Raw genomic sequence first — 24612 nt, 5'->3', positions numbered from 1 at the left:
TACAGGTAAGTAACATTCTTTCATAGATCCACACACTTGAATTACAGCAGCAAGCAGTAAATTCACTCTAAACAGTTGTTAGCAGATGGTGGGAGTAAATGAAAAGAAAAGGCTTATCCTATTGAAATAGATTACGCAGAACAACTTGGTCACCATGCAGCTCTGTGTACTATGGCATACAAATAGTAATGCTGCATATAGTAAGGTTTTCAACATTGTTCTCCTGCAAATCTTTGCTAAGGGTACTCCTGTCTGTAAGGCTGATGATGTAGACATACATCTTGTGGAATGTGCTGTCACAATTCTGTGGAGAGGATGGCCCACTTTATTAGGAGAAAATATTATGGCTGCAGACATGCAACAAGCTGTACCATGTTTTCAAAGAGACTGTCCTTTCCGTGGGTGACCATAACCCCTAAAGGTTTATCAGAACATTGAAAGTGGTGTGTAACCTTTACAATTAAAGAATCATTTCTTCAATTCAGAGATGGCAAAGTCATGCCATGAACAAACCCACATTTTATTCCTAAAGCATCATCTGACTTTTAGGGGATTTTTTCAGTCACTACGACGAATTCAGAAGTGACCTCAGCTTCTCCCACATAATTTTTGTGAGTTGATTTTAGAAGTTTCTCAGAAATTATGGATTTTCTTTCTGATGTTGATTTTGTAGAGCACTCTGGGTATAAATGAACCCTGTTTAGCACTTTACCTGATGTCTTTGAAGTGCCCTCATGTTCCATCTGAGAGTTTGGAGATTCTCCCGATTTTGATTTTGAGAGCCATTATAAAAGTCTACTATCTAGGACTTCAGGCTTTCTAATAGAAAACACATTCCAGATTTTAAAACCCTTTGCATTGTATTCAGGATATAAACAATATATACAGTTCCAGAGAGGGTCGTCCTCGGAGTGATACAGGTTTCACATGGTCTAAAAAGACCTCTTTTAGAGGATTCAGCCACGCACACATCTTGTCAGGTTAAGAAACTACTAGATATGATGGCTAAAAGCAGAAATAACATATTTTTAGTGATTGAGCAGAGCACAGGGGAATCCCTTTACATATGACATGCAGAAGAAATCTGAGCTCTGGTGACCTTAAGTTTGGAACGTTTAAAATGATGTTAACAGGCTACTTCTGTGACCATATAAAAGTTGCTCTGCCTAGGTTTAACACTGTACTTCTCTCCACGATTACTGTGGGACTTCCAGCTCCATTATGCAGATGGTTCAAGCATGTGAATCTATTTAGAGAGCCAATACTGGACAAGCATGAGTTTTTGTCATTAATGACATAATACAGTTTAAAGGGGCTAAACCTGCAATCCCTACTGAGGTTCAGCATACACTTTCTATATCCATTTAATCAGGCTACCCATCCTCTGTCAGTATCTCATCAATTTTAAAATAGCGACATTTAGGAAGCCATCACAGATGTTATTATTCTTCCATGTATGGGAGTAGATTTTGTAGCGGTGCAGTAGGCATTTCAAATTAACAGAGTTGTGTTCCTCTGGTCAGTAGTTGCATCTATCTGCATTAATATCCACAGGCTTCAAATAATTTTTACTGTGAGTTAAATATAAGAAAAGAAAATACATTACATTTACACTATATATTTATTATCTTTAAATGTTGCTTTGTACATTTTTGTAAATAACTGAATTCAAAGTTAACTAAAACATTTTTTTTTTTAAGTAAGTAACGTACATCGGACAGAAAGACAAGACTCCTATTTTAAAACACAATGAAAGCTTTCATGGACAACACCATTGTCATGGATTATGAACAAATTAAATATATATTGCAAACAAATGGAACTGGAATTTCTGGGGAGCCTAGATCTAGCATACAAAGAGCATATGTTGCCCATAACTCTTAGTAAGAGTGGTTGTCTATTTCTCTATAAACTATTCATAAGTCACGTTAAAATGCTGCTGTTCACAAAAGCTATAAGTGAGCGAGTGTTATACTCCCATAACCCCCTCTAATGTTTTTCTGTATTAAAGATACTTTCTGACATCACAAAATGTTATCTATATTCCCAATGACTCCTACCTCATATCACCATTTCTGGGTTCTGGACAGGTAGGTGGTAGCTCTCCTCCTCCCTCCAGTGCAACCTTACCCACTAGGGGAGGAAGCCCTGTCAGAGTTAACATCTGCAGCTACACTCCTGAAAGGCCGGGATACAGCAAAGGCTAGTGTCAGACACCTCCCATTACCCTTCCCTGACAGGGTGTTATGCGGACATGTCAGCAGAGCTAAAGGTGGTAGGTGATGAGATTTGGTTCAGCCAACTGTCAGGCTGAACTCTCTACCACAACCAGCTTCTATTATTGTTTGGGGGATGCAAGGCCTGTAACGACGGTCTGCCTGCTGCCCACCTAACATCTCCAATTAAGCCACATTGCTGCAGGATTCCTGCAGAGGAAAGAGTAAATGATTTCTTTGTTGCTTTTAGCCCCTATCCAGTCGTATTGGCTGTACCTTGGAGAATAAACCTTCAGGTTGATTAAAGTATAAAGCACAGTTGCTATATGGCAATGCATGACCCCTCCTCGCAGACTATAAATTAACAAACCTCAAAGTAGAAAGAGCTATATATACACACTTGTCCAAAATGTTCTTAATAAAAGTAGGTACAATTTTCCCAACTCACTTCTAAAGATAACATTTCACTCCTTGCCTGTAATACCTTATAACAGGCGGGTAGCACCATCTCTAGACTTATTCTCAGGCAATTCGGAGGGCATTCTCCTCACAGCAAGAAACTCAAAATGTACTCCCCTTTAACAGCCGGTGCATGTATAAAATAGTACCACTGTAGCCCCTTCTAGCCTCTAGGCAGGTTGCAGAGGCCCATACATTTGCTTTCTTTGGCAGTAAGCTAAAAGAAACTTGAAAGCGGCCCACAACACGAAATAGCTAATAAACACCAGCACCACTGTTCTTACAACACCAATGCTTACTGTGACTGGCTTAGATCTGAAACTTACTCACCTACTGTCCTACTCTAAGTAATAAAAGACAAAAAGGAAGATGCTGTAAAACAAAGCCACTCACATCAGGTGATTGCATCAGCATTAGACATACTACTGAAGTTCCTGTGATTGTCCGGAGACTGCACACCAAACAGTGTCAGACATGCCACCATGAAGCCAACTGATGCTATTTATGATGTATTTTAATGCTGTACACAGTTTGTTTAAACATATAGTGACTGCAGAAACGATCAGGGGTGGCTCCTCCATTAGGGCGGAGGAGCGTTGCCACCCGCCAGCAGCACAAGCTGCAACCCTTTCACCACAAAGGGTTAATATACTATGTTTATTATCCCTTCGTGGTGAAAGGGGCAGGGCATTGGCGATGACAGCCAAGGAGGGGAGTGCCCAGAGCACTCCCCTGAGAGCGCATGTGTGTTTGGCCGGACAGTTGTCAGGCTGGAGAGAGCCTGCTGGAGAGAGCCTGCACAGGCCCCCAGTCTGCCTGGGAGCGCCCTGGCTGGGCTCTCCCAGCCAGTCCTGACACTGCTCTGAGCAGCGTCAGGATTGGCTGCAGGGCAGGCTGGGAACCTGCAGCTGGAGCGACAAGGGACAGAGGAGTGGTGGCAACAGAGGAGGTAGATTTTTTCATTTTTGTTATTAAATACCCCCCTCCCCACAAGCTGCACCCGCCCCTTTAAATAGGAGCGAGCTGCGATTGGAAACAATGTCTCTTATGTGCCAGGAAGGTGAAAGGGGGTTAGGTAAAGACTAGCTAAGGCCAAGACAGATAGAGAGAACGAATGATCGGTGCAGTGAGAGGAGCGACCAAGCACTTAAGTGATCTGCAATTTGCACAGACAAAGGGCAAGCCTTCTACAAGTGACAGGGAATTCTCAACTAAATTACGTGACTGGGGTATGATATCCTAATTCAATTATCCAAATGGAAGAGACACAGCTTGCATTTGGTTTCTCCTCATTTTCTATGCACTTTTATCCTGCCTGAAGATATCAATAGCCCAGAACAGGTGACCTCAAGGTCTGCTAGAAGCCGAGCAGATCAAAATGGAAAGTTTTCCAAAGTACACTCCCAAAAGAAATTCACCTACAAACATCCTAATCACTATTACAACACTGATACAGAAGACCTTGACTTTATGAATAATCACTGAAAAACAGAAAAAAGCGGAAAATAGAACATTCACAATCTATATTAATCACAGATACCTTGAGTTACATGTATTGTTTCTGGCCAAGCCTTTTGGACAAAACTTGTGGTGCTATACTGGATCTTCACGTGAAATGACATACATGATTCAGAGTGGTTTTACTCAAAACGTTAGCAAACTTTTGACTAATGGACAAATAAACAGAAAACAATCTTTGCCCTTCACAAACCTGGGAGAACAATTTTCAGAACCATGAAACCATCTAACTTATAAAATGCCTCAAGGAACGGATATGCAACTGTAAACATATGTAAAGAGAGTTTTTAAAAACAGATACCATAAGATCCAAATACATCCTGGGGGATGCCTTACTATACAACTAATTTAGATCTGATAAACTAGCCAGCACCTGTATTGCATCTAACTTTTTCCCAGTACCATACTTTCTTTTCTGTCACAGTAGCTTTTATACAAGAGGTAGTGTCTTAACAAATCACTTTCAGACTCAGGTACTCAATATGTGATATGGAAGCATGTAAAACAGAATGATCCATAGGATAACTACTGCAAAGGCTATTACAACATATGGAGTATGGGGAGAAATGCAGGTGGATGTATCACATACATAACTATCAGTAGTGCAACCTGCGCAGTGGCACCACAACCCAGAGGTGTAAGAGGCCCGTTGCGTTCTCGGTTTGACTTTTGTACTACCAATCCTGACAGCAGGTGGTCCAATACCCTTGTGTGCATGAGGGCCAACGACACCCTTGCTGAGCTACTCACATAACTTGCTTTGACAAAGAACTGCTTAACATGACTCCATGGCAAATTATATCTAGTAATAAATAATATATAAAAGATCGAACAAATCACTCATGGGCAGCATATTTCACAGAAGCTGGGATCATGTTTGTTTAAACATGTTTATTCTTCAATTATTCTCACCCCCGGTATTTACTCCAACCACATCCCAGTCCTTTGTTATTGTGCACTCCATGCCACCTCAGTTTGGACCCTACCTTATGAAAAACTGTCTTGAACCTAGGACGGCTATGCCCAGACATGGTCCCATGCACACTGCGCTACTGGAACCAAGCTGTATCTGGATAACACACAGCATCTATTTTAGGACATCCTCAACCATCATCCCTACTTCTCGTCCATCATCCATACTTCTCATTCCTCATCCCTGCTTCTAATCCGTACTTCTCATTCATCATCTCTATTTCTCATCCCTACTTCTCACCCATCATCCCTACTTCTCATACCCTCATACCTGCTTCGAATCCCTACTTCTCATCCATCATACTTATTTCTCATCCCTGCTTCTCATCCCTACTTCTCACCCATCATCCCTACGGCTCATCCATCATCACTACTTCTCATCCCTCATACATCAGGATGAATGAAAAGTAGGTATGAGAAACAGGGGTGAGGCATGGGAAGTAGGGATAAGGGAAGAGAAGTAGGGATGATGGAAGAGAAGTAGGGATGAGGAGTGAAGAATGAGGATATTTTAAAATTTATGCTGCACTGATGAAGCCTAATAGGGCGAATGTTGCTTGTGTTCCGATTTAGAGAGGACCTGGCCGGGCAGTTCAGCTAGACTGCTCCCATTGGGGAAGGGTCAAGACTTATTTACATACGGCTGAGTTCAAACTGAGGTGGCATGGTGTGCAAAATAACAAAGGACTGGGATGTGGCCCATAATAATTACCCATGGCTGAGATTAATTCAAGCCTTCCATCCATCACTTTTTTGTACACTACAGTCCATAGAGAGGCACCAGATCTCATTATTGGGTGTTTTCAGGTGCCCTGACTTAAAGAAATGTTACAGTTCTACATCCAACAGCAGTTTGCAATATTTCAAAATGGACCGCTTGTCCTAGCGTCACCACTTGAGGGATTAAGTCGGAGTGGGGGAGACTCCATTAAAATGGCCACAAGATCTCCCACACTGGGACACTACTATGTGGGACACTGATACAACTTGCGAAATAAAGTGCCAACCAGTCTCATTCTCTCAGACACAAGTCAATATGTCTTCTCCCAAACTTTTTGAGTTAAGACTGTCATAGACTCTATGTATCCAACAACCTGGCCCTATCACGATCTCTTTGCAGTACATTTATGTCTCCTTCCATTCTGCGTCCTTCAGCTGGCCCAGCTCTCTCATTTTGACATCAAGTAGCATAGTGTATAGAGGGAATTATTAATTAATTTCCCTAAAAGTGATCTAATTCAATGGTTGTAGTACGTAGCTAATACACGACGTAGTTTATCACGCCCGCTTCTCTCTCTGATCCGAAACTCTAAATAATATTTTTATTAAGGCATTCACCAATATACATTATTGATTTCAAATGGAGTACACCTCATCACTAATTCCACCTGTGAGGACACATGCCTTTACATGATCCTAATTACCAGTGCATAATTCCAGGGGCAGGTGTCGCAAATCTCATGGGGAGGGGGCGAGGGTGGGGAAAGGGGGCGGAGATGGGGAAAAGAAAAAAACCTTACCTTACAGCCGTTTCCACCTCCTGCCACCTCGCTCATCGCTCCTCTTCTTGTGGTGTCCCAGCATTCACTGGGATACGAGCACAGGCTCCCCAGCAAGCCTGGCACTGCTTACATGCTAAACATAGCATGCAAGCAGGGGCAGGATTGGTCTGAGTGGCAGTCACTACCGATCAGACAAAAGCCTGGGGTCTGTGCAGTTTCTCCGGCCTGGCGAGAAACCCAAGTGCGCATGTGTGTTTGGCCAGTTTGAGATGGCACTCTCTCCTCCTTCCCACTTTCTCCTCCTCCCCCCTCCCACCTCCTGCGGCCCAGCCCCGCCTGACCCTCTCCTGTACTGCTGGCTGAGCCAGGGGATGAAAAATGAAGCGATAGTGGAACTATTGTTTCAGTTTCCACCTCCTGACTATGGCAAAGGAGCGTTGTCCCAGTGAAGGAGCCGCCTCCGCATAATGCCTGTGGGTATCTCTTCCTTTGCATTCCATTTACAGCTTTTAAAGTGTATTAAAACAGGATATTATAACATATTTAATGTGCAAGAGAGCTGACAGGATGGCTCAGTGAGTTAAACACTTGCAGTTGTGATGCACAGTGATCTGCAGGTCATACGACTAATTCTCGGCAAGACTGACTCAGCCTTTTACTATGCTTCCAAATGTAGTACATTGAGTGGCTTTAGATACGGCACTGGTACCACATGTTATTTACATAGCTTAAAAGTTGTCAGAAGTTCGGTGAGGAGCGCTATGTTAAAAGACAAACTATTACAAAAGAATTATAACTGCCACAGGAAAGGGGGAAATAAAGAGGATCTCGTGTTAAAAGCAGGGGTATGATCTTGCGATGAGGAGGGAAAGGGCAACCTATGTGGGGCCTGCCTCGCGCAAGTCTTAGGAGGGATATGGAGATAAGGAGGAGGCTAGCACAGCCTGCTGTTCAAAAGCAAGAGTGCATGCTTGGATGTGACGCAAGTCAGGGTTGTCTAACGTGATGCTGCCAGGATCAAAACTATGAATTATCTAGAAGGTATACGTGACACGCATTGCTTTTAGTTTCAAGTACTATACGATGCACCTTAATCCTGCTCGCAGGTAGCGTTTCCCTAAAAAGGTGACCTCAAACTCCACTAGTAACCGATCATGTGAGTTTTTCATTTGACCCTGCGGTAGTAGCAGGAGGCTCCCCCTACCGAAGCGGATACTGTGGGCGCTGCACAACAGCAGGACATAGTAATTGAACTTGTTCAATCATAGCTTGACATAAAAATATTCGCTTGGGGGCACCAAATGCTCTTAGCTCGCGCGTGCACGGTGCGGGGCGTTGAGGATGGCCGTGCGGCAGTTCAGTATATCTACCCGCAGGGGTCAGGTTTCAGTGGTAAACCCGCCACAAATAACGTCTTGCGGCAGCCACAGCTAAGGCACGCATGACACCAGGGGCAGAGCGAAGGCACACAGAAAGGCTTACTTTATGTTACTCACAGGGGCATGTTCAGATTATTTTACAAGCGCATAGGCCCAAAACCGAGGACCAATTCAAAAAGAAAACTTGTACTTCTACGCCCATGGACACATACACACTCCTAGGCAGGGTTGTAAGTAAGACTTTTAGGAAGTCACAAACGCTATCAGTAGTGGGCCTGGAAAGCTGCTCCAGACGCAGCTTTGGAGAGCTTCTCCTGGGAATGCCATACGACATTTGCCGTTTATTTCATGTGAAAATATATACAGGGTATAACACTGCACCGGGGCTAAGAATTTCGATATTCAAACGAGTATTTTTCTTTTTTTTTCCCCACACAAGGAAAAAACCTTTTTCCCCAGTTGAGAAATCCCCTACACCCTTACGAACTTTAGGGTGTTCTGTTCCCCTTTCCACCATGGACCGGGAGTTGCTTCAAACATTTCCAGGAGTAAATCTCTCATCGTTTTCAGGATGGAAAGAGGTTTGTGAGGAATTTCACAATTTGCTGGAATTCAGAAATACTGAAGGCTAACAACGCCTTATACCTCCCATTCCCGCCACTTCTGTGGTACATATTAATGCTCAATCTTGGTAAACTATGCAGTGGTAAAACGTTGTACCCCTAACAGCTATGCTTTTGTGGGAAACTGTCCGGCGTAAACAGAACAATACTCAGGGCTAAATGTAGGTGTATGGCTTTAAAAGGCTTGGTTACTCCGACTCAGATAGGTTTGCTGACCTACCGTGTTTCATGCAGGAGTTGATGATGTAATAAATTTATATATATATGTGCATCGACAAGGACATTAAGCCTCGAACTGACCCTCGTTTCAGGTTTCGACTCCCCGTTGTTGTGCTACCACAGAAACCACCAAACGTGGAAAACGGATCTGAATAATATCATAAGGAATACACGCTAGGCATAATTTGGCACATGTATATGACCCGTTTTCAAAAAACAGAATAATTTACATTTAAAAAGATACTTTTTATTCTGTTTATATTACAAACCATGAATCTAATATCGGCGATACTTATACAGCTTAAAATGGTTCGAGTGAAAAAGACGTGGAAGGGTTACACGGATGCACAGCACACCTCCGCAGACTAAACTGAAGCTCACGGAAAGCAAAGTATCATTAACAGTATGCCGGTCACATGGATGGCCACGTGCCCCTACCCTTTCCCACCGGGCAGCAAACAGCTGACTACTGGCAACACCCTGATTGTTCTGCGTACTGAATGAAAGGAGACTGGTTACATCGCAAGAAGCCATTGGCAGGAGCCTCCAGTGAAAGACAAGGGACGAAGCTGCAAGAGGAATATGGTGTCATACTCCTCAGGAATGTATGCCTTCCGGGTTGCAAAGGTATTTCCTCTTTTAAAGACTCTTTCTACCTTGGGGAGCAGGTCGGTTTTCTATCACTGAATTTGCATCCAAACGTACAGAGGTGGGTTCTTAAAAAATACACCACCATGATGTAGCAAGTGGGACGAGTTAAGGGAAGTGGGTGACTTCGGAAGAAAAGCTTGTTGAAGTCTTTGGCGGACCCGCTTCTGACAGGACCTCATCGCCCAGTTCTTTAAATACAGATGCCTGCAAACAGCGGTGTTCTGAGATGAGAGGACACACACAAAGCCTTGCTGTAGCGGGTCACAGCCTGATAGCAAAGGATCTGAACTACAGATGCCTACTTTAAACATCAGGAGCTTTTGGCGGGGAAGTCCGATATGAATGCAGTGTAATTCATTTTCAGGTAATTGTAATAGTTAGAATGCATATAAGCAAAACAACTACTACAATGACAGGATTTAAGCACGGGGTGCCTACCTCTAACGATTTGACAATTCAATTAAATGTGTGAGGTTCTAAAACCTCTGTTCAAATGAGCCATCTCAGGACTATGCTACAGGACTGACTGCAAGCAAGCTGATTGGCTCCAAGGCAGATTCTTCAATACAAAGTGATGTAAAGGTACTCTAATCACTTAGTCTAAAGTGAACAAAAGCTCTGGTACTGCAGGATTCAGCTAGTTACATACACATTGAAAGGCTGAATTCTGCTAGGCTTCGCTCCTATAACCCTAAAGGTCACAGGTAAATTGGGATTGGCCCAATGTGACATATACTTAAAGAGTTAGGTGCATTAAACTGTTAAAGCAAAGTCAAAACATAAAATATCCCCCCCCCCCCAATGACTCAAACCTGATCATTACCATTCAGATCTAGCCTAGGATAAAGATCTCTATTTCTCACGACCTTATTAAGCCAGCTTACCATATCACCACCTCTGTCTAATAATACAATTTCAGAATGGAGAGTGCCCATCAATATGAACATGTATATTACTATTTATTTGGTTCTATGTGTTAGGCTTCATTAACTGAATTCAAGTAATATGATGTGTGTTTAGGGTGATGTTACAAATATCCAGTATTCTTCACCTAAATGCTGTTGTGTACTGCATGAAACATTCCTTAATCAAAAACCTGATCAAACATATGCATTGAAACTATACATGGAATGACAAAACAAAACAGTTAATAGCTCTTTATTTATTCAACACACTGTACATCTTTAAGCAACAAATAATTTGCAGCAAACCAGAAGTAAATATCTAGCAAGTGTTCATATTATGCCAGGGCAGAATTTGCATACTTACTGTTCCAGAGATATGTCAAATTTGTGAAAAATTGGATTACATTACATATTACTACACAAAATGCTAGTCTGGCACTTTGAGAAGTTTTTAAAAATGAAATGCATGCTTGCATCCATTTTGGTGTGAAGATGCGTTTTGCACTAAAAAAATGGTGCAAAATTGTGTGCAAAGCAAACACCAGATGCTCGTGTTCGTTTGCATTTGCAGTGTCCCCATGCTCCTGCAACAGGATTTTCGCCCAAACGCAATCTCAATTATACGTTGCGGCATAAACTCAGACATTTGGCATGACAAGTATAACCCCCCCAGGTCCCATTTGTATTGATGGGAAAGGACATTTATTCCAATCTTATTTTTCATTGTCATAGTTCAGTGTTTCGCAATGGATTTCATGTAGACACCACTGCCAACTTTAAAAGCAGGCAATGTAAATGTTTGACCACATATGATCTAAAGATGTTTAAAGTCACAGCATAGTAAATATTTTGCAAAACACTGCCAGAGGTATTATGGGAGTAGATTACTCCCTATTGATGTGCCCACAGATTCTAGTGCCTAGCCAATAACGAAAGATTTTATGAAAGCCTATGGAAATGTTATAATTAACTTTTAGACAAATTAATTTTGACAGGGCTGTGCGAGTTTTCGTAAAAAGGACTCAAAGATTGACCCTTGGAAGTGGGGCTTCAAATACTTAACACTTTAAGACAACAAAATATAACATACAGTACACCTTAGCACACATACAAAACACTGAAATGTAAGTGCATTTCTTAAGTCACTAATTCACTTCAGAATTGTCACTTACAAAACACTTCAGGAAAGACTGCTGCCTGAGAGTCAAGCACAGTCACAAAGAACCTAACAAGAAGCATATTCTGCACCAACACAGGCTTGATATTTCACACTACAGCTGTTTGCTTTACTTCATGCAGGTTACGTTCAGCCAGCCCTTGTGTAACAAGCTGCATTGCTAAGCATGCTGTGACTTATAGTTTCACTTTCCCTATCTAATGCTTGGACAACAGTTCCCAGCATACATTGCACTGCTGGACAAAAAAAAAGAGGCAATTTGTTTAAAGTCTCCTTATTGTGACATGCAGCGTCTGTTGGTAGCCATGTCTGAGACTGCAAGTGAGAAAGTGCCTCAGGATGTAGAGGTAAGAGCTTTATTTTTATTAACTTTTAGCCATGCGCACAAGCGCCACACTGCTATACAACATGGCTAAAAGACATTAACAAAGCCAATAGCTCTCACGCAAGTGAGGGCTATTGACTTTGCCAATGTTTGATTTCCTATTTGCATTACAACACCTTCAGCCTAGAAAACCACATGAGCCCTCTCATTATAAATGATTAAATTTATGTCATTATGGTGAAATCTATCAGTTCGATTGCTAGCTTACATTCTTTAAAAGAAAAACTCATCCTTTTAGTCAGTAACTTTAAACTTAAGAGCGTTAGCACCTAAGTGCTGCATGTCCCAGTAACATTCTCTGTTTAATGCAAATTCTCTCCATACCACGTGACAACTTTCAGATTACATTAAAATTATAGTTTTGCAGTTTTATGTGTGAACTCTATTACGAATAATTTCTAAAAAAACACTGAAATAAAATCAGTGGATGAGCACGAAAAAAGTATTTACAGATAATACTTACCACTCATAAACCTCTCTAACAAGCACAGATAAATATGCTTAATGCTGTATTTTAAAATATGAATACATCTGTCAGTGATGCACCAACCTATGATAAATGTATGGTAAGCAATTGCTAGTTAGTATTTTATTTCATATATGAATTAGAGGGAATCCAAGAGTCGTCACAGGTCAGTGCATCTTCCAATAACTCGCATTAAGGCAACATACAGTGCACCGAGTCACCAACATATCTTCAATTAGGACAATGAATACTGCAAATTGTATTTTCCATGTATTCGTAAACGATGAGTGCGGACTGCATTTTTTGAGTTATTATGCATTTAGACACTGTGCCACAAAGGTTTTTTAAATAATACTTATAAATGGGTTAAGACTAATGGTGTCATGTACATAAATTAAGATGTTGCTGCTTTAAGAGTGCATTGTAGTGATCAGGCGAATTAACATCACTGGTTATTGAAATGTCCACAGAATTTTTTTTTTTTAAAGAGAACGGTCCAAATCTTGACTGCAATAACATTTGTACTCTAAATTTTGGTGACTGAGATAAAGAATGGTCATTGGAGAAAGACTGTGCAAGATAAAAACATTGCATTTGATTATATGCCACTGCAGGGTCATTTAATGTTAAATAATTTTATAAAATAGCTCACCGGTTAATTCACTTGGGCACATCTATCAAATCTGCTAACAATGGCATTATGATGAACATATTAAACCATTCTAAAACAAAAACGACCATTTCTAGAACAAGGCACAGAATAAAGAGAAATATGCCTCCGCCACCTTTAGTCAAGATTGGGTTCAGGCGTCTGCAAGAGACCACCATTGCATGAGGAAGTTGTAATAGGAAAATTAAATCATTCCTGCCCCCACTTTCACTTCCCTCATGCTTAAATAGATCTTGGAACAGCCCAAATTTACATTTAGGAAGCACTAGTGCAGAGCAGTGCAGAAAGGCCAAAAGTGTTTTGACTCTTCCTATGGAATAGAGTTTGAAAGCTTAACTATACAATGCTAGCTACTGCATTTTTGATTTCTATTTTAAAAATATATATGAGACGATATTGCAAGTCTTCAGGAAAGTTCATGATGATAAATATTAGGTGCAGCCAGGCCTACTGCAAGCTCTTCGTAAGTGAAATGAAAAAGAAAATGTATTGTGCCCCAAATCTCTCAACTTTCATATCTCTTTATTGTCCTATCTCATCCTCTACATCATTATATACTGTTCCGTACTGCCAAATAGAAGACTTTGATATCAGTAAGGAATGTATACAGATTGTGCCTGGAATTCCAGCTAAGGCTGCAGATTAAATAATTTTGGGACCTATCAAATAATAAACGACCTATGAATTCCTTTAAAAGCTGTTGACTTTTTGTTAAGGGCAAAGTACGGGTTCAAGGTGTTAAATCAAACCATGACTTGCTATGAGGAATTCTCCTGTATGGTCACTAGGTGGCAGACAATCAGAAGTTAGACCTTATGCATGGGAAAGGTTTGGCAGTACATTGCTAACGGATATCCCTAAAAACCTAATGTGATCCATTTGATCAATAAAGCTTGCACATTATTTTGTCAAACAAATTTCGGTGCCTAATTGATGTTTTTTTGGAAAAACAGTACACTTTTATAAAATGATATATCAAGCCCAGAAAATATATAGAACATTTTTATAAAGATTTGCATCTAAATAAATCTATTGTTTCTGAAAATATTCGCACCAAGATCCACCTTGCCATTCCTGGAATCTAGGACCACAACATATATTCTGCAACTCAAGTTTAAGCTGTTCATAAATTATCAGAGTCAAAAGGCTTCTTCACGATCAACAACTACTTCCACTTTTGACATTACACCCTTGAATACAGTAACACAAGAAACATCTGGTTGGACCCAAACACTTAATAATTTCAAAAAGTAGTAACGTTATTTTAAAGATAACCTGGAATGCCATGGATCTTATATCATAAAAGAGTGAAAAATAAGTCTTGAATTTGAGATGAAAAGACAATGTTAGTATAATAGATGAACTGACCTTTCACAGCTACACTAGAAACACATCTTGTACAATTGATAAAGTGGTGAGTAAAGAATGGTAAAGCAAAATTGCGAAACGGGATGTGCTCGAATAAACTAGCAATGAAATAATAACATTTACGTTATGTTAATGCAAAATATGAGGACCAGAGCGCACATACATGACAGGTTAGTAATAAGCAGAATATGTGTTGTGCTGCCTTCACAATGTTTGTACCATATTTAATAGTGGCCTTCATTGTCTGTAACTTCGATCCTGTAAACCTTGAGATGTGGAGCTGTCACTGAGCTCACTGACTTGTTATTCTGTCTTCAAAAACATGTTTTTTTCTATCATTGAGATAAAAACATATGAAAATACGGAGATATACATCAGCCTTACTATTGTTTAATGTGTAGGCAGTCTCAAGAGGTGTGCAAACTGCAATAAGTGTTTGATAGATGGATCACGCTCATTTGGAACTCTATCCAGACATAACAACGTTTACCCATTCTCTCTGTTTACTAGTTTCTTATGGACTACATCACACCTTTGCCACCTGAAAAAAACATATATCATTTTGGAACGAGGGGGAGGTCTCAATGTATGATGAAAAAGGTCTATCCGCTATGAGGAAGCTACATTATTAAAGTGTTGAAAAGTAAATGAAAGTACTGAAACATCTCAGTATATTTAGAGTTCCATAAGTATAAAAGGTTTGGTACAGATTCCAAATGAAGAAGCAGGATAAGGTAAGCAATCATTTTTTAAATGCTGTGATGCAAAGTATGTGTTGAAATGTGGTCGAAGCTGTTGAAAAGTCGAGGTTATCAGATCTGACTTTAAATGTAAAGTGAAAATGTCACCACTTTCTGAGTTCACGATAAGGCAGATGGAAGTGAAATGACTGCTAGCCTCTATAGAGTTAGTGAGCATATTAACGCAGGGTTGTATATTTTGCAGCACTCTACAAACAACCACCAGAACTAATAAAGGTCCTTTAGAGGGTAGTGACTGGTTACACATTCTTTAGAACCGGTGTTTACATGCTTTACCCCTAGCATTCTGACCAGTAGACCTCTCATTCTGTAGTGTTATTAGGGATAAATGGTACTTGGTATGCCTGTCAGTGCTAAGCTAGATGGGTTCTTTGAAAGTACAGGGAGCACACAAGAAGGGAAAAAAAGAAACACCGCATGGAAGAGTCTTCTTATCAACATGAGACCAGAGTCTCATTATAATAACACTAATCTGCCATCATAGATGAGCTAGAGTTTTGGCATGGCGCTAGCACCAAAGGATAGTCATACTGCCTTTTGCACATTAAAGGGACATTCTCTATTCCAGTGATTTTCAAACTTTTTAATGCCACCCCCATTCAGAATTTTTCACAATTATTCTATTAGGATGGCAATGTTTAAACATGTCTAGATTTATTTAAACATTGTAGTTAAGTTATGTTACCTTTTTAAAAATGCAATAAATTGTTTTCTGCTTAGAACAAAGCACAATTATCTGCATAATGCTTCTTTTAGCCAGAGCCTGGTGCCCCCCTGGGATCACCTGAGGCCCTCCTAGGGGGGCCCGTCCCCCAGTTTGAAGAGCCCTGCTATATTCAAACAAAACTGCAGGTGTATATAAGTCCAATGGACTGAAGAACTCTAGCTTGCATCTCTTTTATCAGATGTACATCTCTTTTGGAGTCTCCTACAGTACAACATAGCCTGTGGATTAGCTAGTCCATTCTTCTGGAGGAAACACCACATTCAACGTTCTATAAGTTTAACAAAACGTAAACTATTGTAGGTGAGTGTGGATGACAAAGATGTCTGTGACCCTACGAGATGATGGGTCTTCTGTTATACCAAGAAGCCAAAGGAATCTTTTCATCCGCGTTTACTCTATTTCCAGTCTAAAGGTTAAGAAAAAAGATGGTTTTCAAGGCCACATATAAATAGAGTTAGATTTTCCAGGGATTTTCATGCCTATATACATCAAAACAGAGAAGGTTGGACCATTCCACTTAGGTTTCTTAAATCTAGGGAGAAGAAGATGTTTTTTATCTGCTGACCACAAGTTTTTGCAGGTCTATATCGTGAACTCTTGTCTTAAAAAGAGAAGGCCTCTTTCCTGAACTGCCAAGGTGCCATACACAGCCTTGTGAATTTCATAAGATCTTTAACACAGACCCAATGTAAGGCTCATCTTGTAGGGGAGACATGGACATCCCAATAAAGAGTAGTTAGCCTTCAGATAGCTGCATTTAGTAGCCCCTGCAGTCTGGCTACCAGATTCCTCTCATAACATGGCAGTTGCCAGTACAGCATGTTCTTCCAGGATATGGCAGAAATACCCAACTACTGTTTAATAGGCATATGTGAAAGAAACATGTGCTTACTATTTTACTGATGCATTTTCCCAGCCTATCCACAAACCTAGGTTTTTGGCCTGTTAAGCAGCCGTGGCTGCTGCCAAGGGGTTGGGGAGCAACACACGGACCGGGGCAGCTAAAAAAAAAAAAAAAAAGAATACTTACCTGCTGCCTCAGTGTTCTGCTGCTCCCGCTCCAGACACCTCTCGTCTTCTTAGTCCCTCCTCAACCAATCCCGCTGCTTCTCTCATGCTGTTACATAGCATGAAAAAAGAGCCGGGATTGACCCGAGTAGGCAGAAATGCCGCTCAGGAAAGGATGGGGGAAAAGGGGACTGGGGGGGACAGTGGGACAGCGCTTGGTCTCTACCCAGCTGTAAAATAAAGCTGGGTGGAGAGTTTTAAGTGCGTATGTCAGTTCGGCCAGCCTCAGACTGCCGGCCTAAATGACATACACACTTAAAAGCGCACAACCACTCCTCCTCCACTTGTCAACGTGGAAGATGGTGGCCCAGCCCCGCCCTATGAAAGAGGAAAAATAAAGGAGTAATAAAAAACATTTATTATCACTTTATTTTTCTGCTTTCAACAGCGGTGCGACTCTCCTTTGCCATAGCGGAACGGCCGCCTCTGCTGTTAAGACTGGTATGGAACTTGGGACTAAGTATAGAGGCCAAAGTCCAACTACAGCACTCTTCGTCTTACTGGGATTTAGCTTCAGATGGTTAGTGTACATCCACTAACACATCTATATTAAGGTACTTCCAAAGCTACTACTTCCATCTTGAGAAACAGGTCTAACTTAAGATGAGCTGTGTACTATCTCCACAGTTGTAATCCGTGATGTTGCAGCATTTCAACAACTTCATCAGATGTTAAAAAAAGAAGAGGGGCGAATATAAGGGATGAGGAGAATTTGTACAGTCCCAGCTCTATTTTCTATTAGGAATAACATGGATTAGGGCATGATCCTTAATGGGGCACTCCCAAAGTTTTATGGTTGATGAGGTGAAAAATCACTAGGATGAGCGTACTGACACCACCACAATCTGAAATCATGCAAAGATCATCCATTATTGTAGTTGTCACTTACTCTGTACTAAGCACCAGTCGAAAACATGCCTCATGTTTGTCAAAGAGGTTCTGAGAGTCTATACAGACCTATAATTGTCTGATCACTGTTTGTTCAAGATGCTTGGACTGGTACGGAAAGTTAGTAGGTTGGCACTATTCCTTGTGTTCATGATTTGATAACTGCATAGGCTAAAGGCAAGAAACGACAATGCTTTTCAGAGCAGACATGAAGTTGAGACCCAAAATTTTCCAGTTGTAAATTGTCTGTTTATGTTTGTAAGGGCCACAGTACACAATTATTAAGCTGATTTTCAAGCTCGAATCTCCCTGGCTGTAGGTTCACTGTCTAGAATTTTGCCATTTCTGGTTCAGTTCAAGATGTACCTGTAAAACATGTAACAAATTTGTTGTATATAGCTTCTCAGACTCAGTTTGACATAGTCATTTTCCAGGATTCTTTTCATGCACACGCCACAGTGGCTAGGCATTTATTTATTTTTTATTAGGAGGGCCATACTGCCTTCTTTATTGTCTATCTCAGAGGGGGTGATTAAATTAAAGGAGAGTTTCCATATTAAATGGTATTCACTGAATTGTCCATAATTCTACAAGATACTCGCTATTTTGCTTATATTGATCGTACTTATGTAGTCAAATGTTTTACACAACGAAAATGGTGTAATTTATTATAACATCCTGTAAGTATTCCTATTATCATAAATTATTTGGAACCAATCACTCTTATAAAATATAATAATGTAAAGCTGTATTACTTACAATGTTAATATTTTATATCTCCCCTTTTAATAACAAATTGAGGAAAAAAAACAAGCCTTTTTAAGGTTTATGCAACAATTAATTGTCTAAATTGACACCTCCTGAACACACATATATTCATGTTGTACACTCTTCTGTAGAAGAAATGTCTATACTCAAGGCTGCAATAAGTGTGGAACATAGAAATATCTTGCTTTACCAAATGATGATATTTCGCCCTATTGTTTGGAACTAGAAGGCCTTCTGGCCAGCACCATGTTCCGCGGAGACAATAAGTTCTTTAAAATGCCACGAAACAGCTGGTGGAGTTTAGCTAGTTCTATCTTAGCTGATGCTTTAGGGACTATATTCAAAATTTTAGATCTGCCATCTCATTTGAGGATACAAAAAAGTGATGGATGGAATTCTTCAATTAATTTCAGTCACTGGTAATTATTTGGGACCACATCCTTGTCCATTGCTATTTTGCAAACCACGGCACCTCAGTATCCAGCCATCTGCAAATCTGTCTTGACCCTGCTCCAATTGGAACAGTCCAGCCCGTACCGCCAGGCCAGGTCCTCCCTGAACTGGAACACAAGCAAACTAGGAGCAATTTGCCCTAGTTAGGGCTTATAAGCCAGGTATAGCCTGGTCCCAGTGAGCACAGTGTGCAGTCTGGGCATTTCAGTCCCACTTAAGGCAACACACTAAAGTAAACAAGAAAGTGATGGGTAGAATGCTTGAATAAATCCCAGTCATGGGCAGTTACTCAGAGCTGCATCCCAGTCCATCGTTAATTTTAGCACCATGCCACCTCAGTTTGGACCCTTGCTATATTCAAATTAGCCTTGACCCAGCTCTAATAGCAACAGTCCAGCTGAACTGCCAGCTCAGGCCCTCATGTGAGGAAGCAAGATGCAAAGGTGCTTCCTAACTAAGAGGAAAAGTCATGACTGGAAAAGATGACAACCACTAGCACGTTCTGAGTTGTGTAAATGGTTAGCACTCCTAGCAAATTATCAAAAAATCCTAGAATCAGAAGGGGAGCAACAGACTGAAATGAAAATGTATCTTGGACGCAGTCTTTCTTTAAATAGAGCAGTATTTGGTAGCTACTGTGGTACAGAGATATTCTCATTAAGTGTACTTGTACATACATTATTTAAATGTGAAATAATAATCCATTAATTGCACGCCTGATAAATATTCAAATCGGTTTTAGATTCAATTGTGTACATAAAGTAATTTTACTATTTGTATACCTTTGATGTGCATGTTAGTAAAATCATAGACAGTAATACATGAAAAGTCAACAAAAAAGACCAACATAACTAGATATTATACAAGCAATTGCTGGATCTTTATTTAACTTTTACATTTGTTGAGGTAAATTGGCGCCTTTTGGAGAGAAATTACTGTTTTTACCTCGACAATCATCTGTGGAATGATCACATGTACCAAAACATCCAACATAACAGCAACATACACGGGTAAGATTAACAGTTCAAAATGGTGCATTCCACTGCAAAGCCTCATATAGCCGACCCCAATCTGCTGTATTCATGTGCGGACACAAAAAGGCAAGAAAAAAAGCAGACTTTACATAAAACTATGATCGTCCTAACCAGCCACTGTAATACTCTCAAGCAACCAGAAGGCAACGAGCAGTAACTTCACCCAGCGACCAGACAAAGTTGCACAGTAACTTATCTTGTGTTTTTTATGCAGCACAGCACAGCAATACAAACTGGCTAAGGAAAAGCGTGTCGAGCTCAGCGTCGTAGGTGTTGGTACAAATGGCCCACTGATGGATTTGGAAGCAAATGTAAGTAATCTTAACATTACAGACGTATTGAACTACTAGTGTATGTAATGTATGCATAAAATCTACCGCATGTAACACCTGTCTTCTATTTTAAATTCTTGCTAACGCATTTGATTTCTGATTACAGAACGCAGCAGTTTTGGAATCTGATTGCCAGCGATGTCTCCCCACCATGGTGTGGCTTAACAGCTCATGCTCAACGTGTTTCTCTTTCATAACAGGCAATCAACCTGAAGCGTGATTGTCTCTACTTGAATCACAGAACTCAGTGGCTAGGCAAAAGCATCAAGGCAGTTACATCGCTTCATAAAGGGGAGACGTGGCCGTGGGATTTCACAAGGTTATAGTGAAATCTATAAACATCTAGAGAAGTAAAGCTACACTCGCGGATTCCATACTGTTTTAGTCTAACCTATAATGTAACCTGTTCTGGGCATCATGAGATGTGAAGAGAAAAGTTACTACATATTCCATCAATGTCAGACGTGGAACTCGAGGGGATCTAAACCGAAGACGCCAAACAGAAATTGTGTCTTCTTTCAAACAAACTTGTGTAAAACCCTGTTCCTCTCGTTTCTAACACAATTAATGTCGAGCGCATACGCAACTCTACTTTGTCCTGATAGGACCCTGGCTCGGCAAGAAAAATGAATATTTTTTTGTTTGACAGAATTATATATGAGTAGTAACTAATGGGCACTACGTTTAAAGCAGGTTTGACTGCAGGTGATCTGCTAACCAAGAGCAGTTCTATTTAAAGATACTTCCTGGTATGTTTATGAGCCATAGAGACAGCATTTAATCTACAAAGAGCATCTTACTTACGTCGAAGGCTCCTTTTCATTTGGTTGTTTTGGCTGTGGTTGAAGAACGCTATTTACCAGCTCAGTGATCCCACTAAAGGGAAGCCACCTGTTCAAATAAGCAAATATTGTGACTGTACAACCAAATAAATTACACTGTAGGCTAAATATGTTCTTACCCGACAAAGCAATAGAAATACACAGGCAGAAAAGCTACAGCCAATGGGAATGTTATCTGATATAACCAGTCAGCCAGTAAGGATGTCAGAGGAACACATCTTACACTTAACTACATAGTCCACAAGCAGGCAGCAAGAAACCACATCCAGCGAACATGTGGATGAAGTAAGAAGCTGCAGCCAGCTTTCTTACAAGCCAATCAGGAAGCAGATGACAACACTAAACGCAGCCTCTCGAGTATTAGTGTTGGCTAATACCGTCAAAGTTGCAAAAAGCAGAACACAGCAAAGAGTAGGAAAGTTAAGCCTACTGCACGGTGAAGATGGTTTACTTACTGTGGCAGTTGTGGTTTTTGTTCTTCTTTGACCCTAAAAAGATAAGTTTGCACAGCTGAGTGCAATATACCGCAAAGCATAGATGCTATGTGCATTTTTATATGAAACTGGGCAAAAGAAAAGCATAATGTTCTACATAAATACAACACATGGTACTTTATCGTAGCTAGTTTTAAACTGACAGTGTGTTGCGTTTGTCATTGTTTGCAGTTAAGTATTATTTTACTCATATCTTAGTTCCATTCATCAATCTTTCCTTTAGAATAAAGCATTGCTGCCATTACAATCCTGTAACTAGTATACACCTCAGTTGTTACCATGAGTAGATATGTAGTTACATTCCTTTTACAAACTAACCTAGAACACATGGTTTTGCAAATGCAGATCGGGTTGGTGTTAGCAATGGGGCCTCTAGTAGGCAGTCAGTTTACACCCTGTCCAAGTAGGGCCCCTCACTCTACTCAGGGTAAGGGAGATACCCATCTCAGATAACCCTGCTCAACCCCTTGGTAGCTTGGCATGAGCGGTCAGGCTTATCTCAGAAGCAATGTGTAAAGCATTTGCACATAACACACAGTAATACAGTGAAAACACTACAAAAGGACACCACACCAATTTTAGAAAAATATCCAATATTTATCTGTGTAAAACAAGACCAAAACGAGAACAATCCAAAATACAGTAATAAAGATATACATTTTGCAAGAATTAACTTGAAAGTACAGTTCCTTGAAGTCGATAGCTCCGTCTGGGGCTATCACAGCGTCGTGAACAACAAATCCGTCAGCTCAAGCTGGCCGTGGCGTCGCGGGCAAGCTATGGTGTTAGGAAGACCTGCAAACAGTACCTTAGAAATGTAGGGCGTCGTGATCCCCGTGATGAGATCCATAGTGCGGCGTCATTGGCGTCTGTGCAGGGGCTGTTGGGCCCTTGAAGTCACATGCGTTGCAGATCGAACTCCGAACTGATGGCGAAGACAGGAGTGCTGGTGTTGATGGTGTTGGGGCTGCTGTGCGGAGATGGACGGTGCAACATGCGGTGCACACAGGTCACGGTGCAGGCAGTGGTTCGGTGACAGCGTCCTGAGGCGTTGTGAGACCAGGGCTGCGGTGTGAAGCAGGGCAGTGCGATGTGGGGTGTCTCCAGGCTGCGGTGCAGGCAGTATCGTCGTTGCTGAAGCTCTGTCATTGGTAGGCCTAAGGCAGCGGTACGACGCAGGACAGGCTCCGTGTGGCGCCCATGGGTCGCGGTGCAGACGGGGTGTATGTTGACGATGCTGGAATTGATGTAGCTGGCATCGGTGAACTGGGGCTGCGGTGCAGGACGGTGTTTCTTGTACCTCATGATCAGTGTCTTCAGGCCACGGTGCAGGCAGCAACGTCGGTGTCAGCGTAGAGCGTCGTCATCAGGGATACCAAGGCTATAATGTGAGCAAAGCGGTGTGGAGTGCAGGGCCCACAGGTCACAGTGCAAGCAGTGGCTCAGTGACTGCATCAGGTGGCGGTGAGACCACGGTTGGGGTGCAATGTGGGGTACGGCTCAGTGCGGCGTTGTCAGGTCACAGTGCAGGCAGTGGCATCGTCAACGGTGTCATGGTGGTTTTTCTTCTGTTGCAGCCCAAAACACACAGTTCTCAGTACTGTAGGCAGTTGAAGCTTAAGTCTTTTATATCCCTGAGACTTCCAACAGGAGGCAAGCTCTACTTCCAGGCCTTGGAGAAACTCCACAAACTGGACACAAAGCAAAGTCCAGTCTTTGCCCTCTTTAAGGCAAAAGCAGCAACTGCAGGCCAACCCAGCAAAGCACACACAGCAAAGGGGCTGTACTCCTCCTCCAGCTCTTCAGCTCTTCTCCTTGAAGAGGTTCATCTTGATCCAGAAGTGTTCTAAAAGTCGGGGGGTTTGGGTCCACTACTTGTACCAGTTCTGGCCTTTGAAGTAGGCAAACTTCATAGGAAAGTCTCTGTTGTTCACAAGATCCTGCTTTGCCCAGGCCTAGTTGCAGACTCACTCCAGGGGGCCGAACACTGCAGGTGCAGGTGTCAGCTCCTCCCTCCCCACTTTAGCCCAGGAGACTCGTCAGGATATGCAGCCTACACCTCAGCTCCCTTAGTGTCACTGTCAGTCTGACCCAGACGTGGATTACACAGGCAGGCAGAGGTACAAAATGGTTGAACAAGAAAATGCTCACTTTCTAAAAGGGGCATTTTCAAACAGACAATCAAAAAGCCAACTCTACCAAAAGATGTATCTTTAAATTGTGAGTTCAGAGATCCCAAACTCTACATCTCCCTCTGCTCCCAATGGGAAATTACACTTAAAAGATATATAAAGGCAGTCCTCATGTTAATCTATGGGAGAGATAGGCCTTGCAATAGTTAAAACTGAATTTGGCAGTATTTCACTATCAGGACATGTAAAACACACCAGTACATGTTCTATCTTTTAAGTACACTGCACCCTGCCCATGGGTCTACCTAGGGCATACCTTAGGGGTGACGTACATGTAGTAAAAGGGAGGGTTTGGACAATGCAAAACTACACCCACAGACATTGAAGTGGCAGGTCTGAGACATGTTTACAGGGCTAGTCATGTGGGTGACACAATCAGTGCTGCAGGCCTGCTAGTAGCATTTGATTTGCAGGCGCTGGGCACACATAGTGCACTTTACTAGGGACTGTGAAAATCTGTGACATTACTGCCCTTCTCCCAACCATCCAGTGCCCTGCAAAAAGAATCAACAGATTCTAACCATGTCTATGAATCAGTTTTCT

The 24612-nt window shown here is 41.4% G+C and overlaps 1 protein-coding gene and 1 long non-coding RNA gene across 2 annotated transcripts in view; one reads left to right on the top strand and one right to left on the bottom strand.

Annotated features, from left to right (window-relative positions):
* Positions 1-24612, bottom strand: part of RIMS2 (regulating synaptic membrane exocytosis 2) — a 1513920-nt gene that overhangs the window by 1295882 nt on the left and 193426 nt on the right. The window contains exons 2-3 of the mRNA XM_069220600.1: positions 21839-21871; positions 21346-21432 (exon numbers count right to left, since the gene is read on the bottom strand). Of these exons, the coding sequence (XP_069076701.1) occupies positions 21346-21432; positions 21839-21871 (120 nt within the window). The remainder of the gene's footprint in view (positions 1-21345; positions 21433-21838; positions 21872-24612) is intronic.
* On the top strand, positions 9385-23401 carry LOC138282741 (uncharacterized). The gene is made up of 3 exons (XR_011200997.1): positions 9385-9515; positions 20424-20520; positions 20648-23401. It is a non-coding gene; the product is annotated as an uncharacterized lncRNA (long non-coding RNA).

This window comes from Pleurodeles waltl, chromosome 2_2, assembly GCF_031143425.1.
Source record: "Pleurodeles waltl isolate 20211129_DDA chromosome 2_2, aPleWal1.hap1.20221129, whole genome shotgun sequence".
NCBI classification, from domain to species: Eukaryota; Metazoa; Chordata; class Amphibia; order Caudata; family Salamandridae; genus Pleurodeles; species Pleurodeles waltl.
The sequence above is the reverse complement of the archived record's forward strand: the minus strand, read 5'-3'. Positions and strand labels throughout refer to the sequence as shown.